Below are 24,578 nucleotides of genomic sequence, written 5' to 3' on the forward strand. Positions count from 1 at the left end.
CACAGGATCGCTGACAAGGGTTGGAGTTTGACGGTTGTTGTTTTATTGTTACAGAAATGATATTTGCCTTTGTCCTGTAACATGAAATTTAAAAAAAACGGGGTGTTTACCCATATGTCTTTGACTAAAAAATATTTTGTTAAAACATGCATGAAAAGTTTTATTTTATTCTAGTAGAATATAGTAGGATTTATAGATTAAAGTGTTTTACTGTTTTACCTTGTAAATTTAATGTAAATTTAAGTGTGGCGGTTAGTCTGCTCTGCTTTCTGAATTGCAAGTGAAGCCTTCCGTCTTTTACCTCATCAACCTGACATTCCCGTCCATAAAATAGCTGCAGAAGGAGGGTCATATGATCTCTAATTATCCATGAGCAATTGCCCTGCCAGGGCCTTATGATAGTATCCATGGGTATAAATTCCTGGCAGGGTGATTGTTCATGGACAGTTAGAGATCACATGACCCTTCATCTGCAGCCATTTTATGGTCATGTATGTCTTACTGATGAGGTAAAAGACAGGAGGATTCATTTTACATATGAAGAAAGCAGAGCAGAACTATTAATAATAATTAATTAATTATTAGATGCATATTGGTAAATTACCTAGTATCCTACCCCCCTTCCCCCACAAAAGTGCACAAAAGCCACAAAAGTGACCAAGAGATTTGGATGACAAACTGGTCAAGTTGCCAAAGGGTTGTCCAGGCTTCAACAAAAAAACCATATACTAGGCCTGGGGGCACTGTAAAAACAATGAAAAACGTATCCTTACCTCCGCCACTCCAATTGTCCCGTTACTGCCATGCTCCCGTCCTACTTCTTCCAATTGCATAAATGTATTATCTAATGCGGTATCAGTTGTGCTTCAGTGGACAACGGGAGTGCCTGCTTTCGTAAACAAACTGGGGCACAGCTGTGTTGGGCGATGCCACAGGAAAATGGAAGTGCCAGAGAAGGGATAGTTTGTTAATTTATTTTATAGCCCCCAGGCACCCCCCAGGCATAGTATATAGTTTTTTAAGTCCAGACAACCCCCTTAAAGGGTATCTTTGTGTTGTACCAATTACTGTTCAATTGATCCTCAGGATGCATAGATTTATAGAATGCGATCCAGTATTTTGATAAACAACAAAAGTTATTGCCTTGAAGATATGTATGCGAGTGAACCAATCAGACTTATCAAAATAAATAATTTGTGAGATGGTCAAAAAACAAACTGCAGAAGTAGCCTTTGAGGAGGATGGACATCAAAGATTTGTTGAAATGTTGTGGCATTTACCAGTTTTTTATTTGCTCAACATTAACAAAATTAATTTTTTATATCCCACTTTTTTAGGAATCCTCATACTCATTTGCACTGAAATGCCTTATCAGCCTCTCAACTGCTATCCTACTTGGACTCATCGTCATGTACCATGCAAGAGAGATTCAGGTACTTTATTTCTGTATTTTAAAGATTTTTTGACCCTCATTCACAGGTTTGTATATTAGATGAGCATTCAGCTTCACAAGTCAACCCAATGACAGGTCTACCCGTGGTGAATTTTCCATGGTCCCCCTTTAATCTTTTTTTTTTACCTTGCTTGGAGGTGAAGCATGCAGTCAAACGACAACCATTTACAGGGCTATTTGCGCATAAATGGAAATTGAGTACTTACATACTAAGGCTAGTTCCCAAATATAATAAATTATGTAAACTTTTTGATATGGTATAGTGCAGCATGTTTTCTTATAGTGGCGAGCTTCCTATATAATTGTGAACAGCACCTAACCTAGAAGTGCTTCTAAATAAATTAGAATATCAGCAAAAAAAAATTTTTCAGTTATTCTATTCAAAAAGTGAAACTTTTGTGGCACGCGACACATTTGTTTCGTGGCTGTACTATGCCCGATGTGACATAAAGGTTCGTTTCTGTCCACAGTTGGACCATGCGACACAGTAATCATGCAGTGTCCAACAGAATTGCGTTGCGCGCCCACTTCTGCCAGAGAAATGGGGGGCACCAGTTTCATTAGGAATGTACGCCACAGTTCATGAATCTGGGGGACTATTTTTGATAAATCTGGGCCATAACTTAAGAAAATTATACCAATTATATAATATTTTTGAATGCAGAGATGTTGGCAAAATGAAAAGTACAGTATATGCACTCAATACTTTGTTGAGGATCCTTTTGCATGAATGACTACATTAATGCAGTGTGGCATGGAGGAAATCAGCTGATGCCACTGCTGAGGTTTTATGGAAGCCCAGGCTGCTTTGATAGCAGCCTTCAGCTCATCTACATTATTGGGTCTGTTGTCCCTCATTTTCCTATTGACAAAACCCCTTATATTCTCTATAGGGTTAAGGTCAGACGATTGCCAATCAACCACAGTGATATTGTGGTTATTAAACCAGGTATTGGTACATTTACACTCTTTGCATCCACTAAACTTTCCGTTAATTTGTTTTGATACAGCACTCTGCGAACAGCCATCTACTTTAGCAATAACAATTAGTTCACTGCAGTATGTGATTAATATTTTTTTCATCATCATTTGGGTAAATTATGGAATGTTCTATAAATTATGTTGCTTATCTACAGATGTAGGCTTTCAGTTGAGATTAATGAAGGTGCACTTTTTGCTCATGCTAAATAGTGAAGCTCCTCCCCTACAGATAAGGAGGGAAGGAATGTCTGCACTTATCTTAGAACTGCTAGTGTGATCAGGAAAACTGGGTTAAGGCAATATTGTGCAGTGTATGTTTTATTTGTATACAGCATTATGTTTTAGTTTGTTTTTTCTCTGAGAGAAAAGCCGAAAGTTTAACTGTTCATCAAAATAGACTGCTCATAAGGCTGTTCCTTTATGTCTGGAAATTGTTAGAGAAACCCATGTCAGTAAAGAGAGGCTGTTCTCTAGCGTTAAAATAATTAGGTCAGACATCATCGATTCAGCTATGAAGGAGGATCTGATGGAGGCAATACCGTTTCTAAGAACAAATTCACAGACTCACTAAACAGATATTATTCAGTACATTTTTGTTGAAAACTGATTTTTTCCACATAGTTTTTTGCATAATTACAATTTATTACAGTTAAAGTTCAAAGGTTGAATTCCAATAAATATTTTTTATTCGTCTACCTAAATAACATCAAAAGTGGATGCCCCTTAAAACTTTGAATGATTGGGGTCCAGTTAATCAGATTGTTTGTGCCACCTCAAATTTACAGTGCTGCGGATTATTATTAACAAGAATATAGACAGCAAATTGTTTTTTCAAAACCAATATAGAATGAAAATAGAAAAATAAACAATGAAATGATTGTAACAGGGACACGGGACTCAGGGACAACAGATAGGCCAGTGAACCCTAAAACTTCAGTCCCCAGCAGCCCTGTCTGCTTGCCTCAGAATATCCTAGATCAGTGATGGTGAACCTTCTAGAGACCGAGTGCCCAAACTGCAACCCAGACCCACCTATTTATTGCAACACAGCAATTCTAGCAGTAACTTGCAATCTTCTTGCTCTGTGCTATACCACAGCTTTTGGTTACCACCACGGTCCTGAGGACACCAATATCATTCACAGAAAGAGGGAAAATTCAGATTTCCATTGGAGCTTCCCTTGACAACCCCCTGAAAAGGAAGAATTTTGGGCCCAAAACAGGAACTTCAATGGCTCCAATGATTATCTGACCCTGTCCACACCTTCTCTTCTTGCAGTCTCTGGTAGACCCAGATGCTTCACTTTAAAATAACGCTGAGTTATGCAGGAGGGTTCCTCAACTCCTGTCTGGGGAATTTTGTGCTGGGGCAATAGCCTGAGTGCCCACTGAGAGGGCTCAGAGTGCCACCTGTCAGTGGCACCCGTGCCATAGGTTCGCCACCACTGTCCTAGATGATATGGGACAACCACGAAAACAGTCCCTCCTTACTGCACAGTGCAGACATGAATCAAGACAAACAAATACACAATGAGGGGTGGTAAACAATCCGGGTCACAACTGAGATAGCAGAGGTAAAGAGTTGCAGGTACAAGAGGATGGTTCAATAAAAGAAGCTGAGATGAGAATTAGCTAGGAATACAGAAGTCTCACTCACAGGGTATAAAGCAGGCCAAGATAAACTTTAACCAGAGTTAAACATTGCTGATCCACAGCAAGGCTGCAGAGAGATGGTGTGGTGAATTCAAATAGCAGCCAGAAAGTGAGACACATAGAAAATCAGCACTTTCTCAGTCCCCACCACAAACCGAGGAAGATACTAGCACAGATGTAACAATACTTGTCATAACATATGTGAACAATTGACTGCTAAGCAATCCACATGGCCACTTGATATATGATTGTTGCGGAAATATCTATTGAAAGGTGAAGTCTTTGCAAACAAAAGTTACTTCATGTGATGCCAAAAGCAGCCAATAAGAGACTCTTCTCAAAGTCTAGTTTAGGGAATTTAGTGAGAAGAATTCCCTATATGTGCAGTATAATATAAAAAAGTTTTCATCAGACAAGTAGGAAGTAAACACTGAAATGTATTAACTAACCTGTCACTCAACAGCAGTGATAGTGAGAAGTACAACAACAGAGATATTTCATGTAGGTCAGGTTAAATGCTGACTCTTACAGGAGGATTTAGTGACGGGAGATAAGTAAGGTGACATGAATCTTACACACTGAAAGGTGACACATTCAAATAGGAGACACAAGAAAGATATCCATAGCCCTATGTGACCTTGTTACTTGATACCTCATCTAAGCTCTACAGGTCGCTTCCCCACCTGTCATTCTTTCATCCAGACAGGAAACAGCAACCCAAGACATTAAATTATTAAATAATTTTTATTAAATTCCTCTTGATTAGATCTTTTTATCAGTATAATCATTGATTTAAAGGGATATTCCAGGAATAAGCATAATTCATATTCAGGAAGGTCATTAAAATATAACATTTAATTAGTTGATATTTAAAATTTTGCTCCCCTTAGCAAAAAAATGTTGTGGACATGCACTATGATGAAGAATTAAAATGCTACCGGCCCTCCATCTTTACTGGTCCATTGCTTTTTTTCCCTGTTGAAGAGACATTGTGGCAGTTAATAATCATAGTGTATCAACTAAACTATTACTGCACTATACTATTACTTAAAATTAAATCATACATACATCCACATATGCTACCTATTTTTTGCATAGTCAGGAGTTTTGAACACAAGTCTTCATATTGTGATATATTTGTTTAACAAGAACTTGGAATTGTTGAGGGTGCAGCCACACATTCAGTTTTTCAGATGCAGTTTTTGATGCCCAAATCAAGAGTGGAGTGAAAATAGAGGAGGAGTAGCATTTCCTAATGACAAGTCCTCACCCTTATGATCCACACCTGATTTTGGCTTAAAAAACTGCATCTGAAAAACTGAATGTGTGTCTGCACCCTAAAGAAAATATGGCATCAAAATTAATGGATAACATGGATAACAAATATAAGAGGATTACCACAGTCTCAGTGTCTGAATCTAAGAGTAAGGCTACATTCACACTGCCGTTGCCCGCCCATACCGTACCGTAGCGGGCAACGGCAGTGCACGGGGAGAGGAGGAGGAGGTGAGCGCAGCTCACCCCCGCCCCTCTCCATAGAGATACATGGCGCACAGCGCCGTATTACGGGAAAAGATAGGACAGGTCCTATCTTTTTCCCGGGTACGGAGCGGTACGGTGCCGCCGTGCGCCCATTGCTGCCTATGGAGGACGTATATCGGCTATATATACTTCGGCCGTATATACGTCCTCCATACAGTAGTGTGAATGTAGCCTAAGTGTTCCTGGTTTATCATGATGGATTTTGATGGTAGATTTCCTTTAACCAAAGTAGAGCCAAATAAATGGTTATTTACACATTTTGCATCTATTATGGCAGTGGTTCTCAACCTGTGGGTCGGGACCCCAGAGGGGGTCAAATTACCAAAACCGGGGGTTGCCTAAAGCCATCGGAGGTGCAATTTTACTGTTTTTTTTTACTGCGAGTTACATGGTTTGGGATCACCACAGCATGAGGAACTGTATTGCGGGGTCACTGCATTAGAAAGGTTGAGAACCACTGTATTATGGGATAAAAATAATGCCCCCAGCATATTTTATTAAAATGTAGCTCAGTTTGCTTTTTGTTTTCTCACTACTACATACTCCAGTCTGCTTCATCCTTTGTGTAGAGAAATTAGTCAAATAAAAATGTACTGGCTCAGTTTGTAACCTTATCAAGATGCATGCACACAAGCATAGAAATCTGTCCATGTGCTATCTGTTGATTCAACGGACAACATAAATGCTTTTCTATGTGCTCACATACACTGCCATGGTTTCCACACCCACATTGTAAGTAAACTGCATGGGCAACAAATTATAGAGTAAGTTCTACTCTTGCGGAAGTTTGCTGCTTATGAAGTATTTTCTTTTGCTTTCAGTCCGTGAGTGGAACTCACATGCAGCAGACACACGATTGCTAACAATGGAACATGGGTCGCTTGGTTGAGGACTAGTGAAAACACTTTCCTGTGCACATAGCCTATAACTGGTTAGAAACACTCATTTAAACTGATTTATGGCTAGACTATTAAGAATACAGATTAAGGCTACATTTACACTGACGTTTGCACGCCCGGCTGTAGCCGCGATGGAGAGGAGGAGGAGTGACCCCTCTCCTCTTCATTGCAATGCATATGGTATGGCTGTAACACGGGGAAAGGTAGGACATGCCCTATCTTTTTCCCATATCGCTCAGTGCGGCCATTGCGTTCTATGGGGGACATCCCCCATATGGTTGTGTGAATGCGTCCTAACTTTGGGTTTCTAAAGACCTAGGAGAATAGTGGTATGAGGTAATGTTGCTTCACACTGAGCGTTTAGGTTTCTTTACTTGATCTGTCTGCACAATGGAAAAAGAAGCCTGCAATGAGTTCCAGAAGAAACATCTACAGATGTCTTCTTTTCCAGTCTGCACCATTTACAAGCAACAGAATAAAACTCTTAATGTCATATACTAGTAAACTCTTCACAGCAATTAATGTAAGGTATACAGTAAATGCAGTAGGTACTGCTAATCCACATTAATGGCTTACAATTTTTTAGTATTCAAGGTATCTGAAACTTTGCTCCTACTAAAGAAACCCTGGCTTTACAATGCTGTTCAAATTTGTTCTATTTCTCTATTACAACTTATTTGACTAGCGGACAGTCATTGTTCAGCTAGAAAAATAAGAAAACCAAATACATGATAAATGTTATAAGTTATATACAGTATTCCTATATGTCTGATACTTTTAGCGGACAAAATTCACACTATGAAATGAAAATAATTTCAGCACAAGCTCCTCCATCTTTATAAAAAATAATAAAAGTATTCATTTTTTATTACTGTACATGGGTCCTATTTTTACAGTAAGCCTATGAATATATGCATGGCAAAGTCTGCCTTTGCCTCCTAACACTACACCTACACTTCAAATTATAAAGCCCAGATGATAAGAATAGAGGGTGATAAATCTGTGTCGTCTAGAGAATAAGTCGCATTGTGACTTTCGTTGGTAACTAGGTGCATTTCCAGGGAAACTGGGACTATATCAGAAACTATGAATTGTTGGCAAATATCAGATATCATGTTGGCTGGGCAAGGAATATGTTTATACGTTGAATTAACATGCAATGCACACTTTTTTTTAATATATATATGATATATTAAATATAATGAAAAAGGCCACATACAGTATAAGATATTTTATAAAAATAAAATGTGTCACCTAAACTTTAAACAAATCCTTGTCTGCCAGGTCACGATCAGTGTGGTGACAGGCGATCTGCATGTACTTTACATGTCACATGAGCAGGCCTGTCTAGCCTGCTTTGGTGCAGACAGAAAAAAAGTAGCTTGAAACTTAATTTTAGACCTGGATGGTATTTCACTTGATTTATCTCATTACAGCTGACTTTTCAAGGTAACTCTTTAAGGAGTTAAGTCATTCAAGGCTTTAGCCTCCTCACCTTATCCGTCTGCTCAGACCTTATAACTGCTTTCATGTATACTGTTCACTGCAGAGTGAGAGGGGTGGGAAAAACAATGCCACAGTCGATTTAATTTTGTTGGACTGATAAGAGTACATAGTATAGTTTCTGGATGATCTCCAGAAGGCCAAAGAACTAATTGAAGTGTGAGTGTGTCAGGATACACAGGACCATAATGATCACCCCCCCCCCCCCCCATCTCAAACCAATCCATATCCTGTGAAAAAGAGATGCATTTTATTTGTTGGCCAAACCCCTTTAACAGTGTACCAAATTAAGGAGATGTCAAAAAGCTGAAATGATCGGTTGTCTATCGTTAAGAGTGTAAAATGCAGCACTCACGTAGTGTTGTGTCTCTGAATGAAAAAGCAATTACTTTGACATTTGTGTTGTTGCTATGGAAACGAATGGAAAACACTGTGTGTTTTTTCTATCATTCCTCTATATACTGATCACTCATAACAAACATTAGATCTTTATTATGTGATTGGCATATAGAGGAAATCAAATTCAGTTCAGTATCCATCACTGTCAGTGACCCTGCATAACGCACACGTAGTTTTCATAGGCATCCCACATTTAACCCCTTACCGACATGTGACGTAGTATTACGTCACATGCCGGGTGCGGATGCATGGAGAGGGCTCTCGGGCAAAGGCTTCCCGGTAACACCCGTGTTTGGTGCCAGCACCAATCGCATGGGCGCCCCATCTTTCTGTGGATCGTCGTTCCCCGTGACATCATGGGGGAGCGACGATCCGTCGCCATAGTAGCCTCGGGTCTTCCGAATACTCGAGGCTACTTCAGGTTAACCCATGCATTACAATGTGCTATCAGCACATTGTAATGTATGAGGAGTAAAATCCCCATATATTACCATACAGTAGTGTGGCAGTATATGGTAGGATCGTACAGACACCCACGGTTAAAGTCCCTAAGACGTACCTGTACGTTTTATTGCGCATGGGGGAGTATGAAGAGGGCTCATGGGCTGCACAGATCCCAAATGGACTTGTCGGAACGCCCTGATGCAATCAGAAAATAGGAAAAGGTAGAGATCGGCACTCCAGGCTTTCTAAAACATCATTCTTCTTTATTCAAAATCCATAAAAATACACGAGGTAGTCATAGTGCATAGTCCCTAAGACCTACGCGTTTCGAACATTAACATTAGTTCTTACTCATGGTCTGAGAGACATTAGCAAGGACCTACATTTAAAAAAGCATATAACAGGTGAATCGAGCTATACTAATTAGCACATGCGCATAAAGGAACAGCTAGACATATTGCTATGTAAACATAGAAACAAGCTGTTAACTTTTAGAAACTATGTTGCAATAATTATTGAGTGTTATAGAATATAGTACAAATGAATAGCGATTACTCCAAATGTATTAATAAAGATACATTGTATCCGTTTTGCTGTTAAGACCACTAGGCATGCGCGTGTCTAACTGGAGAATCCACAGCATCTCTCAGTTACGGAGTTTGTGAGTACGATCCCCGCCTCTACTTGGGGCGGTAACTCTTTCTATGCAAGTAACCATGAGGTTTGTTAGGTCCCCATCATGTTTTTCCAGAAAATGTTTAGATAAACTAGATATGTTTTTGTCTGGCAACCGTAATCTAGAGCCGTCTGTCATGTGTTCTGCGATCCTTTTTTTCAAAGGACGAATCGTACTGCCCACATAGTGGAGATTGCACACCATACATTTAGCTAAATATACTACATATTTGCTATTGCAGTTAATAAATGATTTTATATTCCATTCCCTGCTAGCAGTACAATTAGAAAAGGTAGTGGTATTACGCATATGACTGGGACGGATGTGAGCGTCCGTCATCGATTTTATACGGTATATCAACAATAATAACTGCAATTAATCTTTCACCTGCCCCCAGTGCCAAACATTGACATCTCTTATCCAGGTAAACGGTGGCCATTGTTAGCACCTTATATATTGTACACTTGTCTGATTACCTCTCCTGCATTTTGTTGCATGGATGGTGCTTCTTTGATGTACTTTGCAACCTGTTTACCGGTTACCATTTGCTTATTATTGTGCACTGGGGACATGGGTACTAATATGGCACCTAGGGTGCTTTTTAATTGTTTTTAATTTTATCTTTGTATTTGTAAAATTAATTAATAAAGATTGCTATTTGTATCTATTCATGAACATCCGCTTTTTCTTCAAAATGCCTTAATATTTTTGGATGTTTTATTCTATTCCTGACCCATATTTGCTGGGTAATTAATCTTTCACCTATGAGACACATAAACCCAACTGGGTTGTTGCCCTCCTATGGCCCCCTGCACATCTCCTGATGTTCTGGCCTGTCTCCTGGTAGCGCCTCCGGCCCCTGGACACTACCAAGCATATACAGCAAACCTTCTTGCCACAGCTTGCATTGATGTGCCATCCTGGATGAGCTGCACTACCTGAGCCACATCTGTGGGTTGTAGAGTCCATCTCATGCAACCCTAAGTGTGAAAGCACCACAAACATTCAAAATTGACCAAAACATAAGCCAGAAAGCATTGATACTGAGAAGAGGTCTGCTGTCCCCACCTGTAGAACCACTCCTTTATTGATTGTGTCTTGATTATTGCCTGAAATTGATTGTCAGTCAGTGTTGCTTCCTAAGTGAACAGTTTAATTTAACAGAACTATGATCTAGTTGGAGTTATATTTCGTTGTTTCAGTGTTCCCTTTTTTTATTTGAGCAGTGTATATTTCCAGTTTATCCCAACTCCCTCTGACCTCAGTTGTTCTTTTTTTTATAGCTTTTTATGGTGGACAATGGAGCAGATGATTGGAGAATAGCCATGACCTACGAACGGATATTTTTCATTACCTTAGAGTTAACTATTTGTGCCATTCATCCCATCCCTGGACAGTACTCTTTTACATGGACAGCCCGTCTGGCCTTCTACTATACAACTTCTGTAGCCAATGCAGACATAGACATAATTTTATCTATCCCTATGTTCTTACGGCTATACTTAATTGGACGAGTCATGCTCCTTCATAGCAAGCTTTTCACGGATGCCTCTTCAAGAAGCATTGGTGCCCTCAACAAGATCAACTTCAATACTCGTTTTGTAATGAAGACTCTTATGACCATCTGTCCAGGCACTGTACTTCTGGTTTTCAGTATCTCATCCTGGATCATTGCAGCATGGACAGTGCGAGTATGTGAGAGGTAAGTTCTTTTTTAGTTATAAATTTGTAGCTAACAATCCATCATAGACCAGCATGGGTTTGGCATGCTTTTACCCTTTCTATTGTCCTCTCTATTTGAAGTCTAATCTTCAGGTTAACAAGAAGATCCCTTAAATAAAGTGAACTCACCTGCTGATCCTTGTATGTATGATGCTATGATCATTGTCCATCCTGCTTCTCACATTTGCTTTTGATTTGTGTGTAGTTAAAATTGGCAAAATATTAATCTATTAGACTTACAAAAGCAAATCATGTAGCTTGTATATTCATGCAATATATCTTTTTGAGTTGGTGCTTAGTATTCTGCTTATACATTTTCCAATGTCTTCATACTTAAATTGAGATGATATATTGATGCCCAGTCATCATAACTAGAACTTCCTGGGAAATCTATCTCTTCTGTTTTAACCAGATTAACACTATTTACAATTGAAGGAAAAGATAAGTGAAATATTAAGAATTATGTGGAATTCTATATGAGAGATTTATGATAACATGTGGTCTGATTGTTATTTACTGTATCTAAAATTTAAGACAAATTAGTTTCTATATATGCAAGTTAAGATTATACATGATGAGAACTATAGCACTATGCAGGTTAATTGTAGTATAGGTTCTGTTCAGTGCCTATATATGTAGGATAAGATAAGTATTAGTTTTGTGCATCGACTATACATATAGGATGAGAACTGTAGTAATATTCTGTTGACAATATAGAAGTTTATAGTAGTAGTTCTGTTCGGTGCCTACTGTATATTTGCAGGATAAGAGTAATAGTAATAATATATACTACATATATATTGGATGGATTGTAGTACTATGCTATGCCCAAACTTTAGGTTAATAGTAGTAGTAGTTTTGTTCTGTGCCTATTTATGCAGGATAAGAGCAGTAGTACTGTGCATGGACCATACATACAGAAAGGAGGAAGTTATTTACTGTGTGCATATAATATACACTGACCGGCCACTTTATTAGGTACACCTGTCCAACTGCTCGTTAACACTTAATTTCTAATCAGCCAATCACATGGTGGCAACTCAGTGCATTTAGGCATGTAGACATGGTCAAGACAATCTCCTGCAGTTCAAACCGAGCATCAGTATGGGGAAGAAAGGTGATTTGAGTGCCTTTGAACGTGGCATGGTTGTTGGTGCCAGAAGGGCTGGTCTGAGTATTTCAGAAACTACTGATCTACTGGGATTTTCACGCACAACCATCTCTAGGGTTTACAGGGAATAGTTTGAAAAAGAAAAAACATCCAGTGAGCGGCAGTTCTGTGGGCGGAAATGCCTTGTTGATGCCAGAGGTCAGAGGAGAATGGGCAGACTGGTTCCAGCTGATAGAAAGGCAACAGTGACTCAAATCGCCACCCGTTACAACCAAGGTAGGCAGAAGAGCATCTCTGAATGCACAGTACGTCGAACTTTGAGGCAGATGGGCTACAGCAGCAGAAGACCACACCGCCTGCCATTCCTTTCAGCTAAGAACAGGAAACTGAGGCTAAAATTTGCACAAGCTCATTGAAATTGGACAGTAGAAGATTGGAAAAACGTTGCCTGGTCTGATGAGTCTCGATTTCTGCTGCGACATTCGGATGGTAGGGTCAGAATTTGGCGTCAACAACATGAAAGCATGGATCCATCCTGCCTTGTATCAACGGTTCAGGCTGGTGGTGGTGGTGTCATGGTGTGGGGAATATTTTCTTGGCACTCTTTGGGCCCCTTGGTACCAATTGAGCATCGTTGCAACGCCACAGCCTACCTGAGTATTGTTGCTGACCATGTCCATCCCTTTATGACCACAATGTACCCAACATCTGATGGCTACTTTCAGCAGGATTATGCGCCATGTCATAAAGCTGGAATCATCTCAGGCTGGTTTCTTGAACATGACAATGAGTTAACTGTACTCAAATGGCCTCCACAGTCACCAGATCTCAATCCAATAGAGCATCTTTGGGATGTGGTGGAACGGGAGATTTGCATCATGGATGTGCAGCCGACAAATCTGCGGCAACTGTGTGATGCCATCATGTCAATATGGACCAAAATCTCTGAGGAATGCTTCCAGCACCTTGTTGAATCTATGCCACGAAGAATTGAGGCAGTTCTGAAGGCAAAAGGGGGTCCAACCCGTTATTAGCATGGTGTACCTAATAAAGTGGCCGGTGAGTGTATGTAGGATAAGAGTAGCAAGACACTTTTAATTATTATCTCTGAGTATTATTTTAATTTCAACTTCAGTGAGAGTTTTTGTTGGCCCTGGCCAACGACTTTAATAGTCCACTGCTGTCTTCTACTTTGTTTTGGACCTGACATTGATTGACATTGACTTCCCAATTTTCCTTTTCCTGATACTTATTGTTAATGAGAAGATCTCATGTTTATATAAATTCACGGGTAAGCCCTCTCCATACATGGGGGGGAACTTCTGTATTATAGAGCTGATACCCACAGCAGACAACACTGCCAGATCATTGCTGGCACCGATCTCAAGTGTTAACCAGTCAACCACAGTGAAATGCGGGCTGATCGTCATCGAAGAGCAGAAATAGGTTGCTTTTATTTTTAAAAGACATTAGTCTTAGAAAATAAGAGGAATTATGTTTTTGAGTATTAGTAAGGGCTTATTATTAGAAGTTTTACTAGATTTAAAAACTGTATTCTGTGCCAACCGCCAAAAGGTTTTTTTTTTCATCTTTATTGATTATTTCCCCAAATATATACACAAACAGTATAAACATTTACAAAACATACATAACATTTTATTAATCATAATAAAATTTCCATTAAACCTATAACCCATATCTTCTATACAGGTTTTAAATAATTGATTTCCAAGTGTTAATGGTAATGACGTTTTAATACAGAGATTTTTATTTTTGGCCAGGCTAATGACTGGTCTTGGCTGGAGCAGGTATTTCTTTTCCTCTATGAAAATTGTTTATTGTTTGGAACTATGAGAACACAATATATAATAGAGGACAGTATGGGAATGAACTCAGCCCTAAATTGATTTGCTTGTGAGCTTTGGGTCATTGTCTTGTTGGATCACCTATTGTCTCTTCACATCACATTCTCCTGTAAAATGTTTTGATGCTCCTTAAGGTTTAAGTTAAGTCTTAAACCATGATGCCTCATATTTGGGATAAGATTTTGTTAAGGAGTAGTGTTCTTCACCTTCAAAATGCCCAATTTTGCACAAAAATATGCATACAATTTTCTGCTGTTAATAGAACATTTTCCTTGAAGCTTTATGTAACATTCAAGTCTCAACCTACCATTCTACCAGTTTCTTTAGGTTACCATTTTTGTTTATAATATTTCAAGTAATTGACACATGAACAAAGAACAATGAACAATCTTTCTAACCATTGATCTACTAAATACAAAATGTAAACATTACAACAATGTTTGCTGTTAGTGTATATAGTTTGTGTTATGATGTATATGACAATCAGACCACATGTTACTAGCAGTTAATGTGTAGCTTATACATGGTGTTCATTTTCAGTGATGAACAGTGGAGATAGCATGTTCACATCCACTCATCCGTTACCCTACCCTTTATGAATCTGTCCTCTTTGGTTTAATACAGAGTTCAGTTATATTACAGCTAGTGGAAGATCTAAATAAATGATGTTGGCTGAGGTATTTACTTAAATTTCTCTTCCTGGGAAATGTAATAGATTTCAGATATTTTCATCCATGTCTGAAAGGGAAAATTTTGTTACCATTAGTCATGTTCTAAACTAATCACATGTCATTTAAGAAGTATAAATGAACATACTACAGAAATGTAACATATCTGTAAGTAACTCACAATACCCATATAGTTCATGTTAGTAAATGCTCATAAATACTCTGAATTATATTGTATTCTTTCTGTACACACCTACTGTACTAAGACTTAACTACTATGAAGGAAATATTTCCCTTACCGAGACAACTTTATTATAGATTGCATTATCCTTACATATCATTTATCAAACCAGCTCATGTCCCTAATATACTACATAAACCACATAGGTTTGAAGTCTAAAAGTGTCTAAAGGCTCATTATAGACCAAACTCAATAATGTTTTGCCTCAAAATCTTGGGGCTTCACCCTTTTAACCACCAACTTTTTCTAATCTACTTCTGCTGATCCTTTCATCTGACCAAAGAGTATACATTATACATAGTTATTATCCTACCCAAAACAGAGAAACTGTCACCAGGGGTCCCATTCCCCCCCTCCCTCCAATCCCCACAGAGCAATCTACATACATTGCCAAACAGTTTTTGTATTAGAAATAGCTTTCACAGAAAAAAAGATATGTTATATTTCACCTTACAATTCCATGTGAGCTGTGAATAGACACTCGACCCCTGAACATGGCTATAGAGGAGCAGTTACCTCCACCGTAGGGAAAACTCTCCTCCATTTTCAAATTTAAAAAACCTCCTATCTCACGGCTGAGCTCTGCAGATGGCATCCATAGATGGTCGGCCTGATGCTTACAAGTCTTGCTGACTGCATCAGGCATTCTCGTGCCTGGGCAGTCAGCATCCATCTGAATGTGTGCCCGGACATGTGCAGATCAAGAGGAGCGCCCGTTCTCTGCATTCATCTGCGCACCTGACACTGTATGCTTCTGTTTGCTGGACACTGAAGTGCCGGGAGGTAAACTCCGCAGCGAGTTGTGTACCAGCCTCAATGCCTAGCAACCAAAAGCGTACATGAGCAGATGAATGCGGAGAATGGGCGGCCAGCTCTACTTCATCTCTGTACGTCCATTCACACATTTAGAAGGATGCTAACCGCACATGCAAAAATGCCTGATGTGGTCAGCAAGACTTGGAGACATAGGGCGGAACATCTGTGGACGATGTCCGCAAGGGGGAAATTACAGGGGGCTCAGCCTGAGGATGGGAGTTTTTTTATTTGAAAAGAACACATGGAGGAGTGGTTTCCCGAGGGTGGGGAAACCGCTCTTCTAGAGCCAAGCGCAGGGGTCGAGTGCCTAGTCACAGTTCACTTGGAATTGTAAGCTATCTGTAATAGCTATTTTTAATTCAAAATCTGTTTGGCAGTGTATGTACTATACTCTGTGGGGACTAGGAGAGAGCCAAAAAAGGGTCTCCTGGGGCAGGTTTCCTTTAACCATAAACCCAAATTTTAACATGGCCATAGTGGAAGGTAACATATCGGGAGAGTTATGCATTAGGATTATTCAAATGGCAAAATGGTAATATTATATTTTCTTCAGCTAAGTCTTCTTTAATAGAATTGTACACTCACTGTCTGAAATTGCAAGCAATATTATTAATATGGCAAAACTACTATAGCAACCAACATTGTCAATCAATTGTTAGCAATTTCCCTATTGACTTCCAATGTCTATAAAAGCATATTTCCAAAGACAATAAGACATGAATTGGGATGAATAAGATTTAGAAACTAATCAAAAATGAGTAAAAGCATTATTTACATTGCAGCATACATTTTCATGCATGGTTTATAAAGTATTTTTTATTATAAAAAATAATGAGCATAAATGACGCTAGTATTTGGATTGCACTGATTTTACATTCTTCCATGCATGAGTGAAAGGGTATGCGTGTAGGACCACACGCACTTGATACTAAAGAGTACTTCAGATGTTACAAAGCACCAAACTAAAAGTAACCTTGCATAATAGCCCTTTTGGGTAATCCCCATGTAGCAAGACACTTTGTGAAACACAAGGTTTAAGTGGAACCATGTATGTATATGTATGTTAAATGAGCATACCCCTTGAGCATGCCGGTTGAATTTGCCCATGTTGCTTCTACTTGGAAGCTGCTAATACTAGCAATATGGAAGCATTTAAGGAGCATGATATCCAAATTTATCATTCAAGACCTTGCATTACTTGAGGCACCAACACCACATACACTTGCCTGTTTACAATTTAGCTCCCCAGCTCACAACCGGTTTTTTTTTTGGCTGTGTGCTATTGAACGGCTTCCACACACCACTTTATATTGTATGGTATCATGCTTATTGGCCATTGCTTCCACGGCGACAAGGATGAGCATTCTGTCTGATTCGCAAGGATAGAGCTATTCATACCAAGTTTGCAGTTCGGGCAGACTTCTTCTCTTTGTCGCGTTGTTTGTGGCCCAAGGCATTGCACCCTTCTGAATGGTAGGCTCAGTCTGAGGAAGCGTTGAGGATAATTTTTAGGGTAGAGAAGCAATGTTTCCAATATTAAATAAACTAACACTGTCTGGATTTCCCAGTCTATAAAAAACATTGCTATTAAGAAATTCACATTACACATTACCATCTCATACATTCATTGTGCAGGGTATGCCACTATAGCATCGAAGAATTACTATGATTTAAAATATCATGAATGATATAGAGCAAAGTGTATTCAGTTCCTGTCACCATCAGCATCAGTGATATGATAAAGTAGAGTCGTTCATAGCAACCAGTAACAATACAACTTTGATTGGCGTCATGGAAATTAGAATCATCATCTGTGTGGAAGCTGCGGCTCATTTCATACTTCCACATCCATCGTAAATGAGGAACATGCAGTGATTGAGGGATATAGAAAGAAAGAACATTTTTCCAATAGCTTATATACTGCATGGTTTTCAAATAGGTGCACACTGGAAATGTACACTGGCCTATAGACTGTATTTAGCTTGTATCTTCACAACATGATACATACTATAAAACTTTCCATAAGACCCTTTTATCTTACCAGGTCTATTAAGTGATAATATTTCCATTTCTGTTTCCGCTAAGCCATACATTTTTAAAATGGAAGCACTTGGAAAACACCTTTTGCAGATCTGCATTTTACAGGGCATTCACAGTGCAAACCTATATGGATTTGTGTGTGACTTATTTTACCTGTCTCATATTGAGCAAAAGTGATCGGCCAGCATGATGATCCTAAAGAACATCTGCAGAAGCTATAAAAATCTAGATACAACCAGGCTCTGGTGGGTGTGAAAATGTTGCCTCTCCAGTATAAATGTTTCAATGCTTGTCCCTTTCTACCATCCCTGTTGAACTTTCTACCGCTCTGCTTATCTTCCATCCTGTCACTTCTTAGCTTGTCTACAGCCAAAATTCCATTTTCTCTCCATACCTCATCTGTTCTTTCTATTCAGCACTGCTCCTATTGTCTTCTCACGCGCTAGCCCAGTCTGTTACATGCTCCTTAACCTGCCGTTGTCTCCCCTTTTTCTAATGACAAATGCTGCTTCTAGGGAGAAACTGTGAGTTAAACAATAAATGAACACAAGGCTTTTTTTCCAAATGCACGACTGCTCCAAAATCTACTAAAGAATAGGGCTTGCTGCAGCTGTCTGGGTTAAGTGGGAAGTAATCATGATAAATGATACAACTCTATCGAAGTTGTGCCTACTTTGAGTAGTAATTTGGTATTCCTTAGGTATACTACCTTACTATGCAAACCATCAGAATGGATTATGTCTTCATTATGAAAACTAAATATTTTATGTAATTTACAAAATGTAACGGAAGAAAATAGAAGGTTCATGCCAACATTATGATCACTGTATGCTGACATTTTTATTTGCAATGAACAGTATTATATTTTATAGCAGGACATTGGTTTCCAGGTCCCCACTTTTTAGTTCTGTTCATATTAGTCATAATAGGAATGGCATTTCAATTGACTAAGACAGGGGTCCAAATAGGTCCAGCATTATAGCTGTTAAAAGATATTCTTCCTCTGTTGCTTATATATTTATATGAAGAAATATTATCTTAATATTAACTTATTTCATGTATTAGAGAAAATGCAGTTTGCAGTATTTAACTTTCCGGCAAAGGTTTTATCTTTCCAATCATTGGCCCAGATTTATTATTTGTTTTTGCTAGTATTATGGCGCGGCTTGCACATAAGTACATGGGCTTGCACATGTATTGAACACTGTTTGCAAATGTATTTATGTAGCGCTGCAAAACAAAACTGTGCACCTAAAGGGGTGTTTCGTGCGCATTCGCACCTGCTGCCACATTTATGTCGGCAAGTCTGACATAATTGTGGCGCGCACCTGTTAAACTGAGTGCACCAGAAAAAAACTGGGCCATTGTGTTGTATTAGAGTTTATAATTTATGGGAAAATTGTTCTATTTAGATTGCAATGTTCTAGGAAACTGGGAAAAAGGAATTCTGTAAAATGGGGGAAAAATAGCCCTTCTGGCATCTTCTTTAGCTTTCTTCTGCTGTTAACCATGTGGTAAAAACTACATCATTACTCCTACTCTTTGGGTCTGTATTATTGCAGTAATACCACATTTCTGAAGTTTTTATTATGTTTTAATACTGTGTTCCATGCTCAGCCATTCCCACTATTTTAAAGGTAGCAAATAGGGTCAAAATTACACAAATTTAAACGGTTGCACCAGGAATTGTGACTTTTTTATGGCAAAAAGCGGTGCAAAAGGCATGAAACACAATAAATTTTGAGCTTTTCCCTTTAAATTTTGTCAGATTTATTATTGTTTTGCATCATTTTTGAGCTCTCTGAGTGAAGTGAGATCCAGAATTTACAACAATTTGGAAAAGTCCCACTGAAAGTCAGAAGAATTGGCTTTACAAAACAAATCAACAAATGAGTAAATAAGACTGTGAGTGTGGTGAGTTTTAAAAGTTGACTTACTCCTAAACTGATTAGATCAAATTTATAAACAGCCATGGGAGATTTAGATAAATTAGACAGAGCCAAAAGGAAACGTGTTAGAAAAGTGGCTTAAAAAGTACTCAGCCCCTGACATATGCAACTTGTAAAACAATGGTATATTTTTTCTCATTAGCTAAAACAAAAAATGTAAGTTTCCTAATATAAAGTTTAAAACATTGAATGACCCCTTTTGTTATATCAGAAAATACAGCACATTACAATTGGATTATTACTATTATGGTATTTGTTATTTTGACCTTGGAAGTTGCACAGACCAAAAGTTTGGACACACCTTCTCATTCATAAAAATTGTAGTTTTACATAATAATCAAAATTATGAATTATCACATGTGGAATTATATCCTTAACAAAAAAGTGTGAAACAACGGAAAATATGTCATATTCTAGGTTCTTCAAAGTAGTCACCTTTTCATTACTGCTTTACATACTCTTGACAATCTCTTAATGAGCTTTAAGAGGTAGTCAACTGAATTGGTCTTTCAACCGTCTTGAAGGAGTTCACAGAGATGCTTAGCACTTGTTGGCCTTTTTGCCTTCACTCTGCAGTCCAGCTCACCCAAAACCATCTCGATTGGGTTCAGGTCTGGTGACTGTGGAGGCCATGTCATCTGGCGTAGCACCCTATCACTCTTCTTCTTGGTCAAATATAGAGCCTAGAGGTGTGTTTGGGGTCATTGTCCTGTTGAAAAATAAATGATGGCCCAACTAAACGCAAACTGGATTAAATAGCATGCCGCTGCAAGATACTGTGGTAACCATGCTGGTTCAGTATACCTTCAATTTTTTAATAAATCCCCAATAGTGTCAGCAGCAAAGCATCCCCACACCATCACATCTCCTCCTCCATGCTTCACCATATGAACCAGGCATGTAAAGTCTATTTGTTTACCTTTTCTGCGTCACAGTGTTTGGAACAAAAGATCTCAAATTTGGACTCATCAGACCAAAGCACAGATTTCCAATGGTCTAATGTCCACTCCATGTGTTATTTTGCGCACAGTCTTCTCTTAACAGCTGTTCTAGAGATGTGTCTGCTGCTGGACTCTGTGTGGCAGTGACCTGGTCTTTGATCTGAGCTGCAATTTCTGAGGCTGATGAATTTATCCTCTACAGCAGAGGTGACACTTGGTCTTCCTTTCCTGAGGTGGTCCTCATGTGAGCCTGTTTCTTTGTAGCGCTTAATGGTTTTTGCAATTGCACTTGGGGACACTTTCAAAGTTTTTCAGACTGACTGACCTTCATTTCTTAAAGTAATGATGGTCACTGGTTTTTTTCTAGCCTTAATACAAATTCTAACAGTATTCAGTGGGGCTATCAGTGTATCTACCTGACTTCTGCACAACACAACTGATGGTCCCAACCCCATTTATAAGGCAAAAAATCTGTGATGTGAAAACCTTTTCTGGTGACTACCTCTTGAAGCTCATCAAGAGAATACCAAGAGCGTGCAAAGCAGCAATCAAAGCAAAAGGTGGCTTTTAAGAACCTAGAATATAAGACATATTTTCAGTTGACTTTTTTTTAAGTATATTATTCCACATGTGCTCATGTACATGGAATAAATCTTCTAAGGTATATATTTTATCACTATTTTTCTGTTGTAGAAGGATGATGTGACCATATAAGACGTCCCTCTGTAATGCACTTTCTTTGTTAGCTAGCACACCAGCCTACACACTGGTCGGCTTAAGGTCTACATCTACTCCTGAAAGCACACAGCATTTTTCCCAACCTTTCTTGAGAAATTCCTATAAATCTATTTACTATTCTTGTGTGCTTTCAGCTCTTTTTCCATGATATTTTGGTTTATGGAAAAGTATGTGTAGTGATAGATGGTAGCCGGTGTCTCTAATTGTTTGCTCACTTGTCTGGAAGTGGACTGACATCTCAGGTCTATGCCAACCATTGGTTGTGAAACTGTCACTTCAGTTATATCACTTAGGTTCTTTAGTAGTTAATATAGTGACATTCTGAATACACCCCCTCAAATGCACCTCAGGGCACTAAATTAAGGCTTGTACAAAAAAAAGTATTAAAAAAATAATAACTTGGTATGATTTTATAATATTGATTTAAAATAAAAAAGTAGTGTAGTACAGTATTCATAGCCTTTTGGGGAAAATTTGAATTTCTTTAGTAACCATTACACTTAACACTTAACCATTACACTTAACACTTAACACACATAAGATACAGAAATGAAAGCTCAAGATAAAGCTACAAACACATTAGAAAGTTCCTGACACAAGAATAAGACTAGAGATATAGTCTATTATATTGTAAAATCTAAAGTACAATGATAATATGTATATATGTGTACACACATACATAAAGTACATAGTGAGATCAGTGTGTATATGAAATCTTTGTTCATAAAGTGCCATAATATTCCCCAATACTTTATTAAATTAAATATATACAGTAGGTATGAAAGTTATTCAGACCCCTTTTTTGAAATTTTTCACTCTTTGTTTTATTGCAGCCAATTGGTATGATAAATTGTGCAGAAAACGCCAAACTCGGCTTATGCTCGAGTAAAAAAAATGAAAACTCACCTTTCTGGCACCCCCGCAGGTCTTCTGTGCGATCCGTCAGTAAGCAGCAGTTCCGTGCGATGTCACAGGCTTTGACGTCAACTGTCTGCATAATGAGGCGTAAGCTGGCTGCATAAAGGGGTGGGGGGTCCGGCTGTATAACGGGGTGGGAGGCCGCTGGCTATATACTTGGGCATGGGCTGGCAGGCCATATACTGGGGCAGGGGCTGGCAGGCCATATACTGGGCCAGGGGCTGGCAGGCCATATACTGGGCCAGGGGCTGGCAGGCTATAAACTAAAGGGGGCTGGCAGGCCATATACTGGGCCAGGGGCTGGCAGGCCATATACTGGAACAGGGGCTGGCAGGCTATAAACTAAAGGGGGCTGGCAGGCTATACACTACAGGGGCCTGGCAGGCTATTTACTACACAGGCTGGCTGGCTATATACTACAGGGGGCTGGCTGTATACTACTGGGGGACTGCTGGCTATATACTACTGGAGGCTTGCTGGGGGCTGTGACCAAAGCATTTCCCACCCTCGGCTTATACTCAGGTCGGCTTATACTCGAGTATATACATTATTATTTTTTTTTTTTTTTTATTTATTTTTTTTTTTTGCAAATTAAGAAAAACTGCAATATCACTAATTCATAAGTATTCAGACCCTCTGCCATGATACTCATGCTGTCCATTTCCTTCTGATTCTCCTTGAGAGGATCTCATCTTAAGATATTCCTTTATTGGAGTCCAACTGTGTTTAATTAAACTGATTATACTTGATTAAGAAAGGCATACACCTGTCTATATAAGACCACACAGGTCACAGTTCATATCAGAGCACATGAAAATCATGAGGTCTAAGAAACTGTCCAAGTTGCTCAGAGACAAAATTGTTACAAAAGAATTTCCAGCAGGCAATAAGCTATGCTCTGTAGACAAAAGAGAATTTTATTTGACAAGATAGTCTTATGCATTGCATTTTTTAAATAGAATTTGCACAAAAATAAAAAAAAAAAAATAAAAAATTTAATTCACAGTAGAACTGAATAAACCTATTCCAAAATATGTAAAAAAAAATCTATATTATTTCTGGATTCATTTTATTCCTACCATTGCCCTTGGATGTGGACCTCATGCCCCTCTGCTCCCGAAAACTCGCATATGCACAGTGAGCTTATGAAGTCGGCGGCAGCAGGCTTCACAGGAACACTGTCTACGAGCCATTACAGTGAACATGGTGCAGGCGCTCGAAGCGGTAAGATTCATATCTAAATAGAGAAATATATGTATATGTGAGGAAATTGAACACAAGGGATTATTTATCAGGGATTCTACACCAGAAAACTGGATGAAATACCCTGAAATTATAGTGAATGCCTGCTAATCCACCAGCTCCTGGTGTAAAATTTAAATAAACCACAATAGGTCTATAAGGCAAATAATGTGACCCCAAGGTCATGTCCCGGAAGAACCTGAAATAAAACCTTGGGTCGAGCTAAGAGGCCTGGCGTACAAGTTTACCGGACATTTATAATCGAAGCTTTATTTTATCACATGTTTGTGAGTATTTTTTAATAAAATTCTTGCACTATGCACTATATTCACTTAATGCCATTTGCGCTTCACGCTGTACATGTATAGCACAGAGGTGCAGGGGTTGTATGACGAGGGCTTGAGCCCTCTTTATACAAAGGTGGGGTTTGTTGCATATTGCAGCAAACATCAACCACTAATACCCGCGGCTGGTGTTTGCACCGATTGCAGGTATTAACCCTTCCGATGCTGCCAGCAAAGCTGCCGTCAACATTTACAAGATGGCGGCGCCCATGCGTTCCAAATTGGTTCCAATTTTTGCTTCCCCCAAACGTCATGGGGGGGGGGGGAATCAGTTGCCATGACATGCCATGCAATACAGTAGTATTGCAGTATATGGTAGGAACGATCAGAACATCTAGGGTTAAAAAAAAGTTTCAAAAATAATTTAAAAAAGTAAAAAATCACCCCTCTTTCCCTAGAACTGATATAAAACGAATTAAACAGTAAAAATCACA

At 38.9% G+C, this 24,578-nt stretch overlaps 1 protein-coding gene across 2 annotated transcripts in view; it reads left to right on the forward strand.

Annotated features, from left to right (window-relative positions):
• The window catches only part of KCNN1 (potassium calcium-activated channel subfamily N member 1), a 119,924-nt gene that overhangs the window by 56,075 nt on the left and 39,271 nt on the right, over positions 1-24,578 (forward strand). For both annotated transcript variants that reach the window (XM_072110225.1, XM_072110216.1), the window contains exons 3-4: positions 1,338-1,433; positions 10,833-11,251. In XM_072110225.1, coding sequence (XP_071966326.1) covers positions 1,338-1,433; positions 10,833-11,251 — 515 coding nt within the window. The remainder of the gene's footprint in view (positions 1-1,337; positions 1,434-10,832; positions 11,252-24,578) is intronic.

This window comes from Engystomops pustulosus, chromosome 1 (assembly GCF_040894005.1).
Source record: "Engystomops pustulosus chromosome 1, aEngPut4.maternal, whole genome shotgun sequence".
NCBI classification, from domain to species: Eukaryota; Metazoa; Chordata; class Amphibia; order Anura; family Leptodactylidae; genus Engystomops; species Engystomops pustulosus.